The sequence below is a fragment of the Lithobates pipiens genome, unplaced genomic scaffold (genome assembly GCF_037356315.1).
Source record: "Lithobates pipiens isolate NorthernLeopardFrog02 unplaced genomic scaffold, aLitPip1_a1.2 Scaffold_13, whole genome shotgun sequence".
NCBI classification, from domain to species: Eukaryota; Metazoa; Chordata; class Amphibia; order Anura; family Ranidae; genus Lithobates; species Lithobates pipiens.
In genome coordinates this window covers 97,065,293-97,083,504 of record NW_027507718.1, presented here as the reverse complement: position 1 = coordinate 97,083,504, position 18,212 = coordinate 97,065,293, and the positions used below count along the sequence as shown (strand labels likewise).

Genomic DNA, 18,212 nt, shown 5'->3' with positions numbered 1-18,212 from the left:
ACAGCGCCGGGAGTACCTGTGCCCCAGCGCTTTTTTGCCTGTGCTGGTTCGCCATCCCTGCACTATTGCACACAGGGATGTGCCTATTTCCCTGACAGCCTCGGAGAAGATCAGCTAAAGCTGATTTTTATTTATATGGCTGCCCTTGGTATGTGGTGATCCCTTTTCCCTTAGTGCCGGTTCACACTGAGGCAGCACGACGTGCAGCGCAACTGCCTCAAGCGACCTGGACACGACCACTGCGGCCACTTGCAAAACGACTTCTCTATAGAAGTCAATGCTTGTCGCCCTCAAAGTCGTACAGGAACCTTTTTCTAAGTCGGAGCAACTTGTGTCACTCCGATTTAGAACGGTTCCATTGTACAGGACGGAAGTGACTTGTCAGGCGGCTAAGTCGCCTGACAAGTCGTCCCAGTGTGAACCAACCCTTACTATTGTTCTAGAGCATCATTCTAGAGCAAGCCAGGATAACCTATGATGCTGACACCTGACAGCAGTGAGAATGACCAGATAGATCCATATTGGTGCTTTGAATGGCACTATACAAGTTTTAGTTAGAGAAATTTGGTGGGTTTGATATTGTTTGTCCCAGGAACACGTTCCTGCAATTCACTACTAAACAGTGCGAGCACCTGTCAGAGGCAATGGCCAGTATTAAGGTACAGAGGAATGAACTTGATGCTGTCATTCTCTGGTGGGAGTTGGTTGAATCTGGCAAACCAAACTTTTGGTTTTGGACTTTTTCACATTAAACAGCACTTTACCATGCCTTCTATGACTTCACTTTTGTGTATTTAAAGCCCAAAAGCCCACGTTTTTGTATAAAGTTGACCATAGATGGATACAAATTTGGATGTATCAGCTCAACCAAATTTCAATCCATGTGCCGCTGCTCAAACTTGACAAAAGACTCCTGGAACTGGAATGTTGTAAAACTTTTGTCGAGTACAACCACTGATCATTGTATTCTGACAGAGAAGAAGCCATATATGGCCAGCTTTAGTTTTGGAGCGTGGAAGAGTTAGAACATCTTGTCAAGTTTTCATTGCTGGGTAGCTTCATCCTCTCTGTTTGACAATGGTGCAGAATGTGATGGGAAATCCCAAACTACAGTTATTGACCGCTTCAGCCCTGGAAGATTTTACCCTTCTCTTGACCAGAGCACTTTTTGCAATTCGGCACTGCGTCACTTTAACTGACAATTGTACAGTAGGGCGACTTGGCTCCCAAACAAAATTGATGTCCTTTTTTTTCCCCACAAATAGAGCTTTCTTTTGGTGGTATTTGATCACCCCTGTGGTTTAAATTTTTTGTGCCATAAACAAAAAAAGAACGAAAAAACGCATTATTTTTACATTTTGCTATAATAAATATCCCCCAAAAATATATAAATAAAATTTTGTTTCCTCAGTTTAGGCCGATACGTATTCTTCTACATATTTTTGGTAAAAAAAAAAAATCGAAATAAGCGTTTTATTGATTGGTTTGCGAAAAAGTTATAGCGTTTACAAAATAGGGGATAGTTTTATGGTATTTTTATAAATTTTTTTTTACTAGTAATGGCGGCGATCAGCGATTTTTGTCATGACTGCGACGTTATGGCGGACACATCGGACATTTTTGACACTTTTTTTGGACCATTATCATTTATACAGCAATCGGGGCTATACAAATGCATTGATTCCTGTGTAAATGACACTGGCAGTGAAGGGGTTAACCACTAGGGGCAGTGCAAGGGTTAAGTGTGTCCTGGGGAGTGTTTCTAACCGTGGGAGGGCGTGGCTACCTGTGAAACGTCACTGATCTCTGCTCCCGATGACAGGGAGCAGAGATCAGTGACACTGTCACTAGGGGATGCTTGTTTACATTAGCATCTCCCCGTTCTTCCTCTCCGTGAGGCGATTGTGGGTATCCCCGCAGCGATCGAGTCCGAGGGACCCGCCGAGGTCCAGCCCGGCATGCATGCGATGGCACGGTGGCAAATTTAAAGGGACGTACAGGTACACCCATTTGCCCGGCCGTGCCATTCTCCCAACGTACATCGGTGTGCGCCAGTCGGGAACCGGTTAAGGAAACAGAATGTGAGAGGAAATCACCCAATGGGAACATCTGTTTAAACTTTTTGAAGAGATTCTATCCAAATTCCCACTGTATCTTTGGGACAGAAAGTGAAAGATAATCTCCCTAAGACAGCGAAAAAAAAAAAAATCCTCTGTCCAAAGCTAAACAAAAAGTAATTTAATTGTAATTTCTGCAATGTTCGAATTATGTGTAGAATGTCTGTGGAGCTTTGTTGGTGAGTAAACTGTGTGGCAAAGAGGAAAGTCTGCTGGTTGTCAGCATCTGTTGTCTCAGGCTAGGTTAACATTTGTGCAATGCAATGGAGAAATTGCACATGTTCCCCCAACACACAAGAATTGCACATCCCTTTTGCAAGCACGCAGTGCTGCCATTAATTCTTGATGGCACTTCAATGCGCCTTCCTAATGCAAAAGCCCAAACTGGTTGTAACACAGTACCATGCGTTTTGGTGTAATGCAATTTGAAAAAAGTCATGCAATTCCTTTGTTCAATTTTGATGCGTAAATAAGTCCATTAACATCAATAGGCTGTCCTAAATATGATGCACAAAATCATGCAAAAAAAGTGTACACACCATCATACCTGCACAGGTGTGAATGAAGCCTCAGTGTTCACTCTGCATGGTATCCCAAAAATAAATGAATATTTTACATTGTACCGTGGAAGGAGATAAAATTTACCAAACTTTCTGATTTATTTGTGATTTTCCTTATGTTGCTTATGTTTCTTACTATCATTTCATTTGCAGGATATTATTTGTTTTCCACAAAAATGGACGTTTAAGTTGCAAAGCAAAAGTTCAACCACCAAGACTGAATGGCGCAAAAACTGGGGTGTTCTCTACAAGAAGTCCTCATAGACCTAATGCAGTGGGACTGACTCTTGCCAAACTAGATAAAGTAGAAGGTAATGTAAATGTAGTTAATTAGGCAGTATTAACTAACATACTAATCCTTTGCATCCACTTAAAGATCTCTTGAAATGCAGATCCTCCCAGACTTGCAGTGCCAGCAAGTTCATAGTTAATGGATAATCAAGGACCCACTTACCATTCTTGTCAATGCTTAGGATTATTTAGGCATTGTCACCTGGCTGTGAAGCTGCAAGTCGGTAGTCTAGAAGACTGTAGGGAGGGAAGGGGAGAGAAGAATATCTGCTCTGATCACCTAGGTAGGCGATCCGAGCAGAAGTGGGAGTGGGTGCTTGTCAAAACCCCGCCCCCCAACCAAAAAAAAATGACATGCCACATGTGCCCGGGGGGGGGGGGGGGGGGTGGTGGGTGGAGCTCCGATTTAAGCATAAATTAATTGTAGGAGGACCTAATTGATAAAGGAAAATGGAAGGTTATGTTGAACAACATATAGCTGTCATCACTCCAGACCACTGGTGTACAACCTGCAGCCCAAGGGTCACAATGAGTCAGCAGAGAAAACTTTGAACAATACTAACTTATAACTGTCATCACGATCAAATAGCACAGATTAGCCAGGATTAGCAAGTATTCTTAGCACTTATCAAACATCTATAACAAAGCACATACTATGGTATATTAAAGGATACGTTCCCCTTTTCAGGAAGAATAATAAATGCACATTTTTTTGCAGATCGCTGATGCCATTCGGGTCTCCTGCGGACCTGTCAGTGTATGGACTTCCTCCTACCTCGTACAAGGAAGCAGATACATGCTGACAGGAAGAATGAATGAACTACCACACCGATGACAGTGCCGTGGTAGTTCATTGAAAACTACAAGCCGTCAGCCACAAAGGCTGCTGGAGCTTGTAGTTTTCCATTCACAGAGTGCTGTGAATAAGTGACGCGGGCAGGTGGGCAGAGCCCCACACGGCCATGTGTTAAAAAATGTTTTGACAGCTAACGGCTGGAGAAAAAAAACCCCTCCTAGTTGGCACAGCAGAGATCAGGGAGGTGTGGGGGGCTGTGCATTCATAACATGTTACACCTTGAATATGGGTGTAACGTAACATGTCATGTTACAACTGAGGCGGTTCTTTGGCAGGTTGCATTCCTTTTGAAGGCCAGCCAGCCAAGCACTGGCATTATATGACTGGCAGAAAGGCCCACAGACTTTCCTGGCCTGCCTCAGGAGATCCTGTAAGCCTGGGTACCTGCACAAGAACCGCTGCACCACCAAATTAAGGATGTGAGCCAAACAGGGAGGTTGGTGCCTTTGTTGCAAACCACCATTCCTGGCTGAAGCTGGTGTGGCATCAACCACTTCTGAGTCTGCCCCTGCAGAGCTGACAGAATCTCTGCCCCAGTGTGGCTCCTGTCCCCTAAGCAGACCAACTCAAGCACCGCATGGCATCTTTTTGCCTCAGTGCTTGCGTAGCCCCTTGAACGCCTACGGAGCACCGCTGGATACAAACTCTGGATAGCCACACTCCGGATTGTGTAAAAATGAGATGCCTTTATTTCTTCAAAATGCAAGTGCAAAACTCCATTGAACAAAATGTCACAGCAAAAAGGGAACAAAAAAGGATTTTTGAATAAAATAGCTAACGCTTTTCACGCTACAAACAGCGCTTACTCGTAGCTATGAGTAAGCGCTGTTTATAGCGTGAAACGCGTTAGCTATTTTATTCAAAAATCCTTTTTTGTTCCCTTTTTTCTATGACGTTTTGTTCAATGGAGTTTTGCACTTGCATTTTGAAGAAATAAAGGCATCTCATTTTTACACAATCCGGAGTGCGGCTATCCAGAGTTTCGTTCTGTTTCTACACATTTGGCTTATGCAATCAGCCTGCACCTGGAACCCCCATCCATTTGGAGAGCTAGCAGCCTGTCAGTGGTGTTGTCTTGGAGCGGTGAAATCTCTGTTTGTTTTGTGGACAAATCTGCAGAGGAAGAGGCCATAGAGGAAGAAGAGGAGGGGGTGGAGGAGAGAGGTGTGGCAGAATCACCACTACTAGCATTTTGGAGGTGTGGTGGCGGAACAAGCTCCAACAATACTGCACCCTGTCCTGCATCCTTCCTGGCTGCCAGCAGAAATACCCAGTGTGCTGTGAAAGAAAGGTAACGTACCTGTCCATGCCTGCTGGACCATGAGTCAGCGGTAATATGCATCTTACCATTGATCGCCCAACGAGGCCAAGACATTGCCTTCCACATGCTGGTAGAGAGCCGGAAGGGCGTTTGGAGAACCTGCCTCTGAGGTACCGCACATTCCACAAATTCACGAAAGGGGGCAGATTCTACCAGCTGAAAAGGCAGCAGTTGTGTGCTAGCAATTTAGCCAAGCTAGCATTCAGCCGCTGAGCATGTTAATGGCTGGGACTGAATTTCTTTTGACGGTTTAGCAACTGGGGTAGGGAAATTTGCCTGCTACAATTGGCTGTTGGTGTAGTGAAAGCAGATTGCCCGCAAGTACTTGGCACACCTAACTCTACACTTTTAAGTACTATTGCCAACGGACTGCATTGGCGGTTGACATATGCCTCTATGTAGGAGACTGTATATATATTTTATGCACTGTAGCTCACTGAATCACCTGCCTGCCTTAAAGTGTATTTGAAAACGTACACCAGGAATGGCCTGCAGTCAGATATAGGCTTGGCTAGACTAGAATGCAGTGGAGATATATATATATGAGACTGTATATATATTTTATGCATCGCAGCTCACTGAATCACCTGCCTGCCAGAAGTATATTAGAAACAGTACACCAGGAATGGCCTGCAGTGAGATATAGCTATTACTGTATGCAGTGGATATAGATATGTATACATGAGAGTATATATATATATATATATATATATATATATATATATATATATATAGAGAGAGAGAGAGAGACTGACTCTCTCTGACTGAATGTGTATATATAATTAAATAAACGGCAGCTAACTGAATTGCCTGCCTGCTCAATCTAAATGAAATGGCACTCTCTCTCGGTCAACGCCAGCCAAACACTACACAGGGCCGATGTGCAGGCGGCCTTATATAGTGTGGGATGTGGACTTAACCCCCTGAGCCATAATTGGCCAAATGCACCCTGTCCTTTGGTCAATTATGGTTCTCTTTGCTGGGGTGCTTTGATTGGCCAAAGCATGCGGGTCATAGTGCATGCTTAGCCAATCATCAGACAGCAATGCACTGATGTCGCAGTGCATTATGAGGCATGACGCGCTGCTTGAATTTGGCGCAAACGCCCATAATGTTCGTATATCGATGAACGCTCGAACAGCCAATGTTAGAGTCGAGCTCATTGACCCCAACATAAAGCTCATCCCTAATCGTGAGTGGTGGTGCCCTAAAGGGGCCCTAAGGCCTTTTTCACCCAGGCTTTCAAATCAGGTCCATCTGTCAGTTTTTGAGCTCTATAGGCAGGTGTCCATTTATATACACCTAGCTCCAATTTCATCCAGGTCCAGGGTTAAAAAACAGAAAAGGGCTTTCCCATTTTTCTGGACTTAAACGTGATGGATTGGAGGTAGCCTCATGTAAATGGTCACAAGTTTGTTTACATCTGGCTGCCCAGCTCGGGTCCACCACAGTCTGCTGTCAAAATGTGGGCAGAAACCAAATGGGCATTTATGTCACAAAACTGCCATCTGTCATGTTCAGCTTAATTTAGCAGGGGATCATCTCGCAGATCCCCTGATGAATGGACAGCTGTGCCCTGTGTGAAAAGACCCTAAAAGAGAAGGTGAGGTTACTATCCTGTTTGAGGTATATGAATCAAAAGTGGCTGAAGAGAATTACAAAATCTATCAGCGTATACATTCACATATGTGTATTTCAACTACATATTTAGCTGTTCCTTGGAGAATTTCCTGTGTGTTTTTATTTTTTATTTTTTTTTAACACTGATATTTTGTGAGCAAAGACAATTGCTGCTAGTTCAGAGATCATTTACTGTTTTGCATATAACTGTTAATACTACTAGAATATCAATAAGAAACTTCATTTGTGGAGTTACATGCAGATGTATTCACACAGCTAGCAGCCATATTTTTTCAGTGATTTCTTAAAATGTTATAAATTACTAATTTGCAGAATCAGTGATTAGTTTTGATTACAACCTGTTTCATTAAATAGATATAGCGCTAAATCAAGATGACTGATGTGCAAATTCCCATAATAATTCAGAAAGCTTCTTCTTCTGTTTTTTTTTTTATCAATTTCAACCGGAGAGAAGTCACTCTTATTTGGGCCTCGTTTAAGGTAGAACTATGGTTAACTTCACATGCCTGCATGAAACAAAATCCTACCCGGTCTTGTTATACAGCAACAATAATAAAAAAGCTTATGATCATTATAAGATGGCTCACCTGGTGAAAATATACCTTTCTCCCCATTCCTGCTATTTTCACTGTGTGGCCCTGCCTTGCACCACACAACCTTTGGATAAAGAGCTTTGTGGCTAGATTCTCCTCTTACTGCATATGTGCACAGTGGCCCAATACATTCCTAAAAGGTGAGACTTATGCCGGGTACACACGACCGGACTTTTTTACAGCAAAGGTCCAACGGAACGAGCCCTTTGGACAATTCGATCTTGTGTGGGCTCCATCGGACCTTTGCTTGCCAAAAATCCGGCGGACTTTAGAAACTTTAGAACATGTTTTAAATTTTTCCACCGGAACTCCGCCGAACCGAGAAATCCATTCGTGTGTATGCTAGTCCGACGGACAAAAACCGATGCTAGGGCAGCTATTGGCTACTGGCTATGAATTTCCTTATTCTAGTTCAGTCGTACGTCATCACGTTCGAATCCGTTGGACTTTGGTGTGATTGTGTGTGGCCAGGTCCATTCATTCGGAAAGTCCGTTGGAACTCCGCCGAAACTCAGTCGGAAAGACCGCCGGACCTAGTCCCTCGAAAAGTCTGGTGGTGTGTATGCGGCATTTGTCTACTATAATGGGTGCCTAGCGACTGCCATGAGTATAGATTACCCATAGGAATGGGCATGTGTGTAGTAAGAGAGCCTGTCAAGGATATCTAATTCCAAAGGCTGTGTAGTGACAGGCAGGGCACACACAGTAAAGATCACTAGAACGGGGATGAATGTAAGCATTTTACCAGGAGGCATGTATGGAGGTTACTTAACCACTACAGCCCCGGACCAATAAACACCTTAAGGACCAGAGGTCTTTTTCCAATTTCGCACTGCGCTGCTTTAACTGGTAATTGCGCGGTCATGCAATATTGCACCCAAAGGAAATTTGCGTCCTTTTCTTCCCACAAATAGAGCTTTCTTTTGATGGTATTTGATTGCCTCTGCGATTTTTATTTTTTGCGATATAAATGGAAAAAGAGCGAAACTTTTGAAAAAAAAAGATATTTTCTTCTTTTTGTTATAAGAAAAATCGAATAAACAAAATTTTAGTCATACATTGAGGGCAAAATTTATTCAGTCACATGTCTTTAGTGAAAAAAAATGTCAATAAGCGTATATTTTTTGGTTTGCGCAAAAGTTATAGCGTCTACAAACTAGAGTACATTTTCTGGAATTTACACAGCTTTTAATTTATGACTGCCTATCTCATTTCTTGAGGTGCTAAAATGGCAGGGCAGTACAAACCCCCCCCCCCCCCCAAATGACCCCATTTTGGAAAGTAGACACCCCAAGGAAATTGCTGATGGGTATGTTGAGCCCATTGAATATTTATTTTTTTTGTCCTAAGGTATTGAATAATGACAAAAAAAAATTTTTTTTTACAAAAAGTTGTCACTAAATGATATATTGCTCACACATGCCATGGTTATATGTGGAATTGCACCCCAAAATATATTCCGCTACTGCTCCCGAGTATGGGGATACCACATGTGTGGGACTTTTTGGGAGTCTATTCGCGCACGGCACCCCGAAAACCAATCACCACCTTCAGGATTTCTAAGGGTGCAAATTTTAATAAAATGCCAAAATAGCACAAAACCCCCCAAAATGACCCCATTTTGGAAAGTAGACACCCCAAGCTATTTACTGAGAGGCATGTTGAGTCCATGGAATATTTTATATTTTGCCACAAGTTGCGGGAATATTACAAACTTTTTTTTTTTGCACAAAGTTGTCACTAAATGATATATTGCTCACACATGCTATGGGCATAAGTCAAATTACACCCCAAAATAAATTCTGCTGCTTCTCCCGAGTACGGGGATACCACATGTGGGGGACTTTTTGGGAGCCTAGCCGCGTACGGGACCCCGAAAACCAAGCACTGCCTTCCGGATTTAAATATAAAATGCTACCAAAAAAACTGTTAGCGATCGCAGGGATCAGGCCTGACTCTGCGATCGCTGCAGTTATGTGTTTAGTGTTTTGTAAGTGACAGTGATCGATCGATACTGCACTTGGGTGGGCTGGGCAGAGGGGCAAAACGCAGGTGCTAGCAGGTATCTGGGCTGATCCCGCTAACAATGCGTTTTTTTGGAACCCTGAACTGCTGGGGACGCTAGTATAGATCTGATCAGATCAGATATTGATCTGTTCAGATTCTATACCACTACAGGAGGTTTATGCTTTGCGTGTGGGTGTTAGCGGTACTGGCACTAATCTAGCGCTGCCTGGGGCGACGCAGACCCTGACCCTAAAACCTAATTGATATCACCCGCCGGGTGATCAGGGGGTTCAACCTTTATTGGGTAATAAATAGTGGGTGCCCTGATGCTATAAAAAAGCAAACTAACCAGAGTCACCCGTAACACGTATACGGTGATCAGTGGTGAAAGGGTTAACTAGGGGCAATCAGGGGGTTCAAATTTTTATTAGGTAGTATATGGGGGTCCCTGGCGCTATATAAAAACCTGACGGGGAACCTAAATAACTAACTGGCTAACCAGCGTCACCAGTGACACTTATACTGTGATCGCTGGTGAAAGGGTTAACTAGGGGCAATCAGGGGGTTAAAACCATTATTGGGTAGTATATCGGGGTACCTAGCGCTATAAAAACCTGGCGGTGAACCTAAAAAAATAACTAGCTACCTAGCAGCACTAGTGACACTAATGCAGCGATCAGAAAAACGATCGCTTAGTGACAGTGGCAAAAGGGGGTGAAAGGGTTAACTAGGGGCAATCAGGGGGTTAAAACCATTATTGGGTAGTATATCGGGGTACCTAGCGATATAAAAACCTGGCAGTGAACCTAAAAAAATAACTAGCTACCTAGCGACAGTAGCGACACTGATGCAGCGATCAGAAAAATGATTGCTTAGTGACACTGGCAAAAGGGGGTGAAAGGGTTAACTCTAGGGGCAATCAGGGGGTTAAATCTTTATTGGGGGGGGTGATAGGGGGCTACCCTGGACCTAACACTAACTGCCCTGACAGTTTTAACTGTTACAACTGACACTGAATGCAGTGATCAGTAAAGAAATGATCAATGCAATCAGTGACACTGTGACTGGGGGGGGGGGGGGCGGGGGGGGGATCGGGGGGGGTTTTGTGTACCTATGTGCACCTATGTGTCAGTGTAGTGTTGGTGCACACTTACTTTTAGTCTTCTCCTCGTAGTCCGGTCAAAAAGACCGCCCCGAGGAGAATGACATCACTTCCTCCTTCCTGTGTAAACAATACACAGTGGGAGGAAGCTTGTCATTGGCCAGGAGCGATCCAGAGGGGGTGGCCAGAAACCAACGGCCATCCCGTCATCACGGATCGCTCCTAGAGCGAACCGGACCGCCGTATCCAGCGGGAGGGGGTCCGATCGGACCCCCCACCCGCTGGAAGGCAGGCACATACATCTACGTGCTTGTGCCTGCCTGTGCCATTGTGATGACGTACAATGGCAATACGGCGGTCCTTAAGTGGTTAAAGAACAACTATGACTGAGCCTAGGCCCATACCTCCCAACAGTCCCAGATTGGGTGGGACTTTCCTGCATTTCAATCTTTGTCCCAATGTACAGGGACTTTGTCGTGCATAAGGCTACTTTCACACTGGGGCGCTCAGCGCGCTGGCGGTAAAGTGGTGCTGCAGTGGCGCTTTGCAGGCAGGTTTGGAGCACTGCCCCATTGTTTTCAATGGGAAGGGGCACTTTAGGAGCGGTAAATACACCGCTCCTACAGTGCTCCAAAGATGCGGCTTGCAGGACTTTTTGGACCATCCTGCAAGTGCACCGCTCCAGTGTGAAAGCCCTTGGAGTGCACTGAGCGGCTCTTTCAGGGCGCTTTGCAGGCACTATTTTTAACACTTTAACGCCTGCAAAGCGCCTCAGTGTGAAAGGGGCCTTACTCCATTGCTGACAGCCTAGTAGGACATGGAGCAATGTGAACATCCATCCAGCCCAGCCAGGGATTGGTGGGCAAGCCGGCAGGCGTACGGCCGCAGTGAGAGTGAAAGTGAATGCAGCCATTATGCATTATGCAGGAGCCGATATGCATGGCTGTGCCCCCTTTGTCAGGCAACCACAGCATAGACAAACAATGAGCGTTTGTACATTGCTGGCCAGGGAAGAAGGTGGCAGGACCTATTGTAACTACTGCATGTGCACTCACAGCAGTGTATAATTTAGGTTTATTATACACCGATGTGGGTGCCGTTCCTTCAGAGCTCCGTGCTGTGGCCATGACTCCCACGTGCGCATCATCACGGCTCAGCCAGTCAAGCGGCCGCAACTCTTGAACCCAGAGGGAAGACCGGGTGATGATGGAAGCCTCTGCAGCGGTGACAGCGCGCCACTGGAGGGCTTTGTTTCAAGGTAAGTCTTTCATAATGTGCTAGTATGCTATACTACCACTTTTGATCAAATCGTTTTTTTTTTTTTCATGATACAACAACAGAAAAAATCTTGCCAACTCACAAAATATTCCCACATATTCCCCCACCCAAATATACCATCCTCAAAGGAAATAAAAATGAATCTCCTCATTTGCGCACCAGTTTACATTTCCTTCTTTACTCAAATACCCAATATTTAAAAAGAAAATAAAGTTCCATCTCATTATTGATTTTCCTTAGTATCATTAGTATACTGAGCTGGCTACTCAGATAAATTAGAAACTAGCCACCAATGCCAACTTTTTGCAAAATTTTTTAGGACTCCTCCTATGTTTAAATGTTATTTCCTCTCATCTTAAATTAAGATTAATCCCTTGATCTATCATTGGCGGGTATTTTGATATCCATTTTTGTAATACGAGTTTACGGGCCATATGCATAGTTCTCAACCACTTCATATGCACTTCAGCTGGAAGGGTATCTTCTGGTATAATCCCTAACAATGCAATTTTTGGATGAGAATGAATCCGTGTAGAGCTTAAGGTATCAAAAAACACACGCCAAATAACGATGCAATTTAGGACATTACCACCACATATGTATAAGTGTGCCTGTATTAGTAATACACCTTGGACAATTTGCTGTAGCTGCTGTTCCCCAGGAATATAACTTTAATGGAGTATAATGTACTCTGTGAATGCTAAATAACTGAGTCAAACATTGGGAGGAGTATAGGGATACCTCACATGAATTCTTCAAGGATTGTTCCTACTCCCCATCACTAAGTGTCTCTAATGCCGCGTACACACGATCAAACAATCCGGTGGAAAAGACAATCCCCCCGTATGTAGCCTCCGGCGGACTTTTTTTACCCAAAAGTACGTCGGACTTAGAAAGTAGTTTTGTACTCCAATCTTTCCGTCAGACTCGCATTTCGGCGGACAATCCGGCCGTATGTGTGCCAGTCCACCGTACTTTTGAAATGAATGGAGTTTTCCTGCTCGGAGAAGAGTCTGCTTATTTTGAGCACGTCTCCAGGTAGCTGGGGCCAGCGACGCCTCCTTCGCTCTGTCACCTGGTATGGACTTAAAGGGGAACCCCTACGCCGTTAAAATCGGCATGGGGGTCCCCCCCAGGTCCACATCAGACCCTTATCCAAGCACGCTACCCGGCCGGCCAGGAAAGGGGGGACGAGGTAGCGCCCCCCCTCCTGAGCTGTACCAGGCCATGTGCCCTCAACATAGGGGGGTGCCTTGGGGAAGGGGGGCCGCGCGCCCCCCCTCCCAAGCACCTTGTCCCCATGTTGATGAGGACAAGGGCCAGGGTTGTCGGGAAGACAACCCCCCTTCCCCAAGGCACCCCCCCATGTTGAGGGCACGCGGCCTGGTACGGCTCAGGAGGGGGGCCTCTCGCTCGTCCCCCCTTTTCTGGCCGACCGGGTAGCGTGCTCCTATAAGGGTTTGATATGGACCTGGGGGGGGACCCCCACACCAATTTTTTTCGGCGTAGGGGGTTCCCCTTTAAGTCCATACCAGGTGACGGGGCCAGCAACGCCTCCTTCGCTGGCCCGGCTACCTGGAGACGCGCTCAAAATGAGCGGACTTTCCTCCGCATGTGTGGGGGCGAGTCCGTTCATTTCAAAAGTACAGCGGATAGTCCGGCGGACTTAGTACGCCGTATTAGTCCGCTGAAAAAGTGCCGTGTGTGGGCAAGTAGCCCTATCGGAAAGTCCGGCGGGAAGTCCGCCGGACTAAGTCCGCCGGATAGTCGGCTGCGTGTGTACGCAGCATAAGTCTCTACACCAACGCCTCCAAAACTGCCCTCTTGTGGATTAGTTCCAACTGTCATTTGTAGAGAAGAGTATATACTCCCTAAAAGTCCCTGTTTAGAGCATTTTACAGTTACTGCCAAGGCTAAAATTGATGAAGGATTATATTTTAATAGAAAAGTCCTTGCTTGGCTCTGCAAAGCATGCCGTAGCTGTAAAAATTGAAAAATGTATTCGTTAGGCAAATGGTAACTCTCTGCCAACTTATCAAATGGATGCAAAACCTCATTATCGAAAAGTTGTCAAAGAAGCTGAATGGCAGCCCTCTTCCATAGATCAAAATCTTCAAGCTTTGCCATATTACAATCTGGCATTAGGAACAGCCAAGCCGCCTTCAACTTTAGGCAACTGCAATATTTCCAATCTAATCCGAGGATGTTTATATTTCCAGATCTCTAAACAGAGTGTCTATTTGTTTAAAAAAATTCAAAGGAAGCCGTGCAGGGCAATTATGCAACAAATATAATAATTGTGGTATCCATATAATTTTCATCAGATTGTCTCTACCTATTATCTTTAAAGGCAATTTACTCCAAAATTTCCCCACTTGCTTAAACCGTTTAAACAGTGGACTTACCGTATATACTATAAGCTGAGATTTTCAGCCCCTTTTTTTAGGCTGAAAGTGCCCCCCTCGGCTTATACTCGAGTCACGCAGATCGGCGACCATTCCACTATTCAAAAGCCGCGCCTCCTTGTCTGTGATAGGCGGAACACTCAATTTCCCAGCAGTCAGTGTTCCGCCTATCACGGACATCTGCTCATTCTCATACTACGGACGAGGATGAGAGGATGTCCGTGATAGGAGGAACACTGACTGCTGGGAAATTGAGTGTTCCGCCTATCACAGACAGAGAGGCGTGGCTTTTGAACAGTGGAATGGCCGCCGTCTGTCAGACGAGGAGGAGAGGTGCGGCGCGGCATGGCACACAGAGGCTGCAGAAGGCAAAGAGACAGGTAGGCTGCGATGGACACAGGCATGGACGGGACACAGGCATGGACGGGACACAGGGATGTAACAGTAGCTGCTGCATGTCTCACCCTCGGCTTATACACGAGTCAATACGTTTTCCCAGTTTTTTGTGGTAAATTAGGGGCCTCGGCTTATATTCGGATCGACCTATACTCGAGTATATACGGTAAAATCCACCCCACATATGTATTCACTTGTGGTGTAACTTGTACACCTAAATATTTAAATACGTAAACCGCACCTATCTGAGAGGCAGATGTTGGCAGATTGGTCACCAAGGGGTCCACAGGTAAAAGAACTGAATTATCTCAATTAAGTTTTAATCCTGAGAAAGAGCCATAAATATTTATTAAAGCGGAGGTCCACCCTAAAATGGACCTTCCGCTCATCGGAATCCTCCCCCCCCCCTCCGGCGCCACAATTGGCACCTTTCAGGGGGGAGGGGGGTGCAGTTACCTGGATAATCCAGGTAACTGCACCCACTTCCAGGATAGCTCTCTGCGGAAAGGGGCGTAGATTACGCTCCTTTCCGCAAGTGCCCGCCCCTTTCCGCAAGTGCCCCGCTGCCTGCTGGGAAAACACACAGATCCCAGAGGCAGCGGGGACCGTCCTTATTTCGCAGCGCGGCTCGCGCATGCGCAGTAGGGAACCGGGAAATGAAGCCGAAAGGCTCCATTTCCTGATTCCCATACCCAGGATGGCGGCGGCAGCACCCGAGAAACGATCTACAGATCGGCTTCGGGTGCCGACATCGCGGGCGCGCTGGACAGGTAAGTGTCACTATTTTAAAAGTCAGCAGCTGCAGTATTTGTAGCTGCTGGCTTTTAAAAAAAAAACGTGGAGTCCCGGCGGACTCCCGCTTTAAAGACATCACTGCCTTTAACCACTACAGATCCGCGCTATTGCCAAATGACGGCATTAGCGCGGACCTACATTTCCGGGACTACGTCTCGGTTACGAGCGGCCTGCGCGCCACCTGAGGGGCGCGTGCGGCGCGCTCTGTGATCGGCGAGTCCGTGAGACTCGCCTGATCACCGATCCGTGTAAGGGGTCGATCCCGACCCCTTATCACGTGATCAGCTGTCAGCCAATGACAGCTGATCATGTGATAGAACGGAGCCGGTAATCGGCTATTATTCCTCCTCGCGCTGACAGCGCGAGGAGAGAAAAAAAAAAGCCGATCACCGGCGGCCGTGATCGGGACATCAGTCCCGATCACGGCCATCAATACAAGGGACCACCTGCCACCTGCCTGTGCCCACCTGCCTCCCGCAGTGCCATCCTGAAGTAAAATAAAAGCAAAAGTAAGTGCCCCCCGTCAGTGCCCCCCGTCAGTGCCCACAGTGCCACCCCACAGTGCCACCCACAGTGCCACCCACAGTGCCACCCACAGTGCCACCCCACAGTGCCACCCACAGTGCCACCCAATCTGCCTCAAAGGTGCTGCACCCCAGTGCCGCCCATCAGTGCCCAGCAGTGCCGCCCATCTGTGCCCAGCAGTGCCGCCCATCAGTGCCCAGCAGTGCCACCTATCAGAGCCACCTATCAGTGCCACCTATCAGTGCCCATCAGTCCCATCTATCTGTGGTACCTATCAGTGCCCATCCGTGCCACCCATCCGTGCCATCTTATCTGTGCCCATCTTTGCCCATCAGTGCCGCCTTATCTGTGCCCATCGGTGCCGCCTTATCTGTGCCTATTAGTGCCGCCTTAACTATGCCTATCAGTGCCCACCGGTGCAGCCCATCAGTGCCCACCAATGCAGCCCATCAGTGCCCACCAATGCAGCCCATCTGTGCCCACCAATGCAGCCTATCAGTGCCGCCTAATCAGCGCACTTCAATGAAGGAGAAAAATGACCCGTTTGCAAAATTTTATAACAAACTATTAAAACATGATTTTTTTTTTTTTTTTTTGCATCTTTTTTTGTTTGTTTAGCAAAAAATAAAACTCCGAGCTGTAACTAAATACCACCAAAAGAAAGCTCTATTTGTGGGAAAAAAATGATAAAAATTTCATTTGGGTACAGTGTTGTATGACCGCGTAATTGTCACTCAAAGTGCATCAGCGCTGAAAGCTGAAAATTGGTCTGGGACTGAGGGGGGTTTAAGTGCCCAGTAAGCAAGTGGTTAAAGAAGATGATGCATCTCCCAAAAATAACAATGTGTCGTCAGCATATAGCGATCTTATCTTCCTTTAAAGATCTATGAAATACAACAATATTAGATGATTGACGAACAGATGCAGCTAACTGTTCCAAAGCTAAAGCAAAAAATAAGGGTGATAATGGACATCCTTGTCTTTTTCCTCTTTGCAGTGAGAAAGGCGCAGCTATATGCCCATTTACCTACACCCGTGCCACCGGTGAGCTTAAAGGAGTTGTATCCATCTTATAAACTGGGATCAAAAACTGCATTTTTTCTTAAACAATGCCATAAATACCATATTTTCCGGCGTATAAGATGACCATTTATACTTAAAACTAGCCCCCAAAAATAGGGGGTCGTCCTTTACGCTGGTGTTAAATGCAGCCCGCTGGTTATCAGCTTGCTGGATGCGCGGTAATACTGTATGTAGCTTCTGGTATGGATTTTATGTTTGTCGGGGTCTGCGGGCGGGGGGCTTATAGGAATCTGGGAGCCCCCTTTAATAAGGGGGCCCCCAGATCCCGGCCCCCCACCCTACCCTACCCATTCACTTGGGGAAAAGGTGTCAATAAAAAAACACACTACACAGGTTTTTAAAGTAATTTATTAGGCAGCTCCGGGGGTCTTCTTCCGACTTCTCGGCTCTCTTCTCCCACTCTTTGGTGCCTTCTCCCACTCTCTGGTGCCTTCTGCAGGGCTCCTCTGCTATCTTCTTCCAGCTCTTTTACTATTATTGGCCCAGTCTTCTTCGTCGGTGTCATCTTCTTCTTTCTTCTTTTCTTCCCTTCAGATGTTGACACGACCCTCTCTCCCATTGTAGTGCATTGTGCGCGGTGCGCAGCGATTTATATAGGCATGGGGATGTGGTCATCGGGTGATGTCACCCTGTGACCCTGCCCCCTTATGACACCAGAGTCCCAGCATGCCCTGGGACTGTGACGTCATAAGGGGCGGGTCACCGGGTGACATCACCCGGTGACCACGCCCCATGCCTATATACGTTGCTGCACACTGCTCACACGGCATTACAGCAGGAGAGAGCCAGGTGTCAACATCGGAGAAAGAGAAGAGGGAGGAAGATGATGCAGAAGACTGGGCCACTACTAGCAAAAGAGCTGGAAGAAGATAGCTGAGAAGCCGGCAGAAGAGGCAAGAAGAGAAAAGGTGCTTTGGGGTGGGGGGGCTGCAGGGCCCCCCCGCCACAAAGCACCCACACCCCCCCCCCATGTTGAGGGCATGCGGCCTGGTATGGCTCAGGAGGGGGGGGGGGGCACTCGCTTGACCCCACCCCCTTTCCTGACCGGCCAGGCTGGTGCTCGGATAGGGGTCTGGTATGGATTTTGGTTGGGGACCCCACGCCGGGTTCCCCTTAGATTCCATACCAGACCTAAGGGTCCGGTATGCTCATGAAGGGGGAATCCATGCCTGTTTCTTTCTTAAAAAAAATAAATAAAAATTGGCTTGGAGTTCCCCTTTACGCACAAGTCTCATGCCAAAG

General features: G+C 46.4%; 1 protein-coding gene across 1 annotated transcript in view; it reads left to right on the top strand.

Moving 5' to 3' along the window:
* The window catches only part of TRMO (tRNA methyltransferase O), a 64,690-nt gene that overhangs the window by 36,592 nt on the left and 9,886 nt on the right, over nucleotides 1-18,212 (top strand). The window contains exon 3 of the mRNA XM_077475300.1: nucleotides 2,831-2,988. Within this exon, the coding sequence (XP_077331426.1) occupies nucleotides 2,831-2,988 (158 nt within the window). The remainder of the gene's footprint in view (nucleotides 1-2,830; nucleotides 2,989-18,212) is intronic.